The following is a 4,540-nucleotide window of genomic DNA, read 5'->3' as shown; positions in this document are numbered from 1 at the left end:
TGGTAACAATTTCTGATTAGTGAAAGAATTGCTCTTTGCATCAGAACATTCTAGTACACTTTAGTTAGTACTTCCAATATTCTCTACAGTCAGTGGCATGGAAATGTATCAAAAAGGATAATAATATGTAAAAACCCTGATCAGAAAAAGTTGATTGTGCATCTATGCAGCAAATGGGGCAGCAGGCAGTGAGTTCCTCGATTAAAAATCATATTCCAGAAGCAGCCAAACAAGGAAATCTTTTTGTAGAGTCCAAGCAGAATGGTGTGCATGAGGATGGCAAATTGTTGTGGTCATAAACTGAAAGTTTTTTCCCATGTTGGGTTGGCCTCTGAATCTCTCTGATCAGAGTGCCTAGTACATTTTATTCTTTATTTCAATGGCTATTGTGCCTAGGGGTGAGGTAGTGTATTTTTGGACGTTAACCCACTGCTAGCTGTAGCCGGAGCTGAATTGGGTAGGGTAAAGGCCTAGAAACCTGAAATTTGTTGGTGAGATGAGTGAAATTGAAAGGGGTTTTCATGGGTGTGGTCCGTGTGGAGATCGAGTGCAAACGGGCTAGCCCTAGGGAGAGCATGATGCAGGTCAGGTGGGGTACAGCCAAAGGATGGATGCTTTTAGAGTTGTGGGTAAATGGCTGTCTCGACTCTCGTCCTTTTCCGGGCCTTCAAATGGAACTTCTTCAAACAGAGGCGGTGGGGCACAAGTAATTTAAGCTTAATTTCTGTGGTCTACAGTGGAGTTGCGTTTTTATTTTATTTTATAGAATAATGAATATTATTAAGAATATTTTTATAAATATTTTAGGTTGAAGAGAATAGAATTCACTTGATGAAATGAGGGGTTCATAGTTTAGGATATGAATATAAGAATAGGAAATATGAGATGTTTTGGGATTCAATAATATCTTTTGTAATCTTTTTATGGTATAATAAAATATTTATTTATTTATTTATGAATATAGGTGTGATTAATTGAATCACCTGTAATATGCAGCCATTCCTCTGGAATGTTCCACTCGATATTGCGAGCAGTTTGTTTATTTTGAATATCTGGTTTTGGAATCTCTCCATTTTTTTTGTTTGGTAGCAACTCCAATTAAATGATGGATTTGTGTTGTCACATCCAATTTCAAACAAAATGGAATACTTCCAAATCCTATCCTCTAGAAGGGAGAAGTTAGTGGTTCCAATTAATAACTTGTGCTAGGACCATGGATTTCCTTCACAACACATGCACTTATTCAATATTCCCTACGAATCCCATTTCACACGCAACCCGATTAAGACCCACATTATTATTTTTTACCATCAGCAGTTTAAAATTCAATTCACTCACAACCCCTCACCCTAGGCAAATTAAGACCCACATTATTATTATTTATCATGCGAGTCACCCACAACACAAGCCCATAATGAGGTCCAATATATTGGTTCGAGCCCATAGTCCACCCAGACCCAGAGCCCCTCTGTCCTCCAAAGCCCTTGTGAAAGTCTGGAGTTCCCCAAAACCCAATCTCCTGTTATACCTGTTCTGTGAGTTTTTGAATATTACTTTCTTAGCTTATGGATATACTATGGATCTGTGCTCTTTCCAGGATTTCACTAGATTACTTTGGGGTGAGAGAAATCTCCGTGGGGGTTGAGCAGATGGATCACTTTAATGAAATGAATGCAAGTTGTGGAAGGAAGTGCCTCTTCAGTGCAGTGGCCCGTGGGCATTGTATATATAGAACCCACTTGTCCACTAGTCTCTCAGTCGGCGTCAACCCAAATATCCCAGCTGTTCACTGGCACTAGTCTCTCTCTATTCTCTTCAAACGCTGTCGTTTTGGGGGTCCACGGCTCCTCATCACCCACATTCCTTCTCTTTCCCTTAGGTCTGCAGTCTTTTCAATTAATTATCTCCTTCTCAGACACTACTTTGCGTGCGAAATTCAAAGTAACCGTGGAAATGGCAGAACCCTCCGATGTATTAGCTCTTCTCCTTTCTCTATTCATCTTTTTATTCACCGCTGAAGTTGGGGCAAGGACACCTGAACAGGTTAAATGCTCGTCTTCATGCGGAGATTTGCATAACATCAGCTATCCTTTCCGCCTGATGGGTGATCCAGCGGGATGCGGCGATGCTGACTATGTGCTCTCTTGCCAGAACAACAAAACAATCTTGGAGTTCCACTCAGGAAAGTACTACGTTAAAACTATTTCATATGAGGAACGTACAATTCATGTTGTAGATGTGAATTTAGCCAATAGTAGCTGCAATCTTTCATACCAATCTCTAAACATTGATGAAGTGGCGGCCGACTTCCGATTCACAGGATTCTACAATGTCACCTTCGCAGCATTCATGAACTGCTCTAGAACTATAAGTGATCCTGCTTATAGAAGAGTTCCTTGTGTTAGTACTAATACATCTCATGTTTACGTTAAGTACAATCGCTATGCAGTCTCTGATCTCGGTGACTCATGCCATTTTATTTCAATGACTCCTGCCACCTATGTTGATGTGGACTTTCCTTCATATGGAGCCATCATGAAAATACTGGGGTCGGGGTTCAAGCTTGAATGGTCAGTTGAGTGCAGGGATTGCCTTGTGTCTGGTGGTTCATGTGTAGTGACTTCCTTCAGTAGGCATCTCACCTATCAGTGCGACCAAGGTTAGTTGAGGTTTACTCATTCTTAGGCTGTCGGTTGTTTTGAGATAAAGCTAAATTCTCCTTGCGGTTCATTTATGCAGGAATTTCGTTATGGATAGGAAAGGCTGGTAAAATCCTATTTTAAGCTTTTCTTTTCAATTGAATTAGCTTTCTTATTCATCCGTTTGGTTTTTATTATTATTATTATTAATATTTTGCCTTTTTCTCTGTTTCCTTTTGCAGCATTTGAGTTTCTCTTTTTCGCACTAGGGAGCAGGCTGCTAGGTTGTTGTCCTCACTGAATCTCCATTTTTGATAGCTGTAAGTGCTTGGATTTTTATTTCCTTGGTTTAACAGTTTCTTCTTCCTATTCTCTTTCAGAAATTGCTCTTATTAGCCGGTTTATCTTTAGCTCTGGTTATATTTGTGTTCCTTATACACAAATATCGAACATGGAAGCCAGTTGATACCGCGGAGAAATTTTTTGGCAATCAGCAGTTGTTGATGCCTAAGAGATACTCTTACTCTGATATCCTAGCAATGACAAACTGCTTCCAAGATAAATTAGGGGAAGGTGGTTTTGGTTCAGTTTATAAAGGGTACCTTCCTGGTGGCAGCTCCATTGCTGTTAAGATACTTGGGAACTCAAAGTTTAGTGGGAAAGAATTCATCAATGAAGTCTCAACTATTGGTAGAATCCGCCATGACAATGTGGTACATTTAGTGGGATTTTGTTCTGAGGGATCTAATCAAGCTCTTGTCTATGAATACATGCCTAATGGGTCACTGGATAAGCATATATTCTTGAAGGAGGGGAGAGTTAAGTCATTTGGCTGGGAGAAACTCCATGAAATTGCTCTTGGGACGGCACAAGGAATTGAATATCTACATGGAGGATGTGACATATGCATTCTTCATTTTGACATTAAGCCTCAAAATATCCTGCTAGATCATGATTTCATCCCAAAGATTTCAGACTTTGGCCTTGCAAAATTTTACCCAAAAGGATATGATTTTGTGTCCATTAATACTGCAAGAGGAACAATAGGGTACATAGCTCCTGAACTGATTACACAGAATTTTGGAGCTGTTTCTAGCAAATCGGATGTCTATAGTTTTGGGATGTTATTGTTAGAGATGGCTGGGGGAAGAAGGAATGTTGAGAGCAAGGCAAAGAGTTCGAGCAAAGTTTACTTCCCATCATGGGTTTATGACCATCTTAGTGAGGGAGGAGATTTGGAGCTTGGCAATATTACAGAAGTTGAGATTGAGATAGCAAGAAAGTTGTGCATAGTTGGGCTCTGGTGCATTCAAATGGAGCCATCAGATCGACCTTCGATGACCAAAGTGATAGTAATGCTAGAAGGGAACATTGATGACCTCAAATTGCCTCCTAGGCCTTTCTTTTCTTCTCCTCAACATGTGTCTATAGTAGAGCCTCAATCAGACTCTTCAACAGAGTTGCTGTTATCCGGGTCACAGGAGGAAAGCTTGTACAATAATAGTTAAATGTATTGTGTAGTGTTAGTATTAACTTCTTTGGTCTTTTGGTTGGGGTTGAGATTGGGTGAAGCTATGTTGAATTTTAGAAGCTTATGATAACACTTGAGATTGTAATCAGCCCTATCTCTGCTCTTGTGTGGTAGGAATAAAGCAGTTCAAATTTATTTTTCTGTACTCTTGTTGCTTGAAGATAGTGTATATCGGTTTGTATAGGCACAGAAGGCAAATACTTCACCCTTATGGGAATAAGCACGTCATCTTCTATAATTTGGTAAACCTAGCTCATTACTGGGGAATCAGTTTTACGTTTTACTCAAATTTACTTAGCACTCAATTTGCTTTCAATTTCTTCTTTTGTTCATCATTTAATTTTTCTGATGCAGTGAGCAAAAGTTGCCT

At 39.6% G+C, this 4,540-nt stretch overlaps 1 protein-coding gene across 1 annotated transcript; it reads left to right on the top strand.

Moving 5' to 3' along the window:
- Positions 1-498: 498 nt before the first annotated feature.
- LOC100257616 (rust resistance kinase Lr10) lies at positions 499-4,315 on the top strand. Its single transcript, XM_019222997.2, has 5 exons — positions 499-2,659; positions 2,740-2,766; positions 2,882-2,923; positions 2,958-2,959; positions 3,020-4,315. The coding sequence occupies exons 1-5, from the start codon at positions 1,672-1,674 to the stop codon at positions 4,145-4,147; spliced, it is 2,187 nt and encodes a 728-aa protein (XP_019078542.1). The 5' UTR covers positions 499-1,671; the 3' UTR covers positions 4,148-4,315.
- Positions 4,316-4,540: the final 225 nt, after the last annotated feature.

Source organism: Vitis vinifera, chromosome 1 (assembly GCF_030704535.1).
Source record: "Vitis vinifera cultivar Pinot Noir 40024 chromosome 1, ASM3070453v1".
Lineage (NCBI taxonomy): Eukaryota > Viridiplantae > Streptophyta > Magnoliopsida > Vitales > Vitaceae > Vitis > Vitis vinifera.
This window is presented reverse-complemented; position numbering and strand designations above follow the sequence as displayed.

Excerpts from the sequence above, each read along its gene's own strand:
- LOC100257616 (XM_019222997.2), top strand. The coding sequence starts at position 1,672 with ATGCAAGTTGTGGAAGGAAGTGCCTCTTCAGTGCAGTGGCCCGTGGGC. Across the intron at positions 2,660-2,739 it reads CACCTATCAGTGCGACCAAG|GAATTTCGTTATGGATAGGA; the intron begins GTTAGTTGAGGT and ends TCATTTATGCAG. Across the intron at positions 2,767-2,881 it reads GTTATGGATAGGAAAGGCTG|CATTTGAGTTTCTCTTTTTC; the intron begins GTAAAATCCTAT and ends TTCCTTTTGCAG.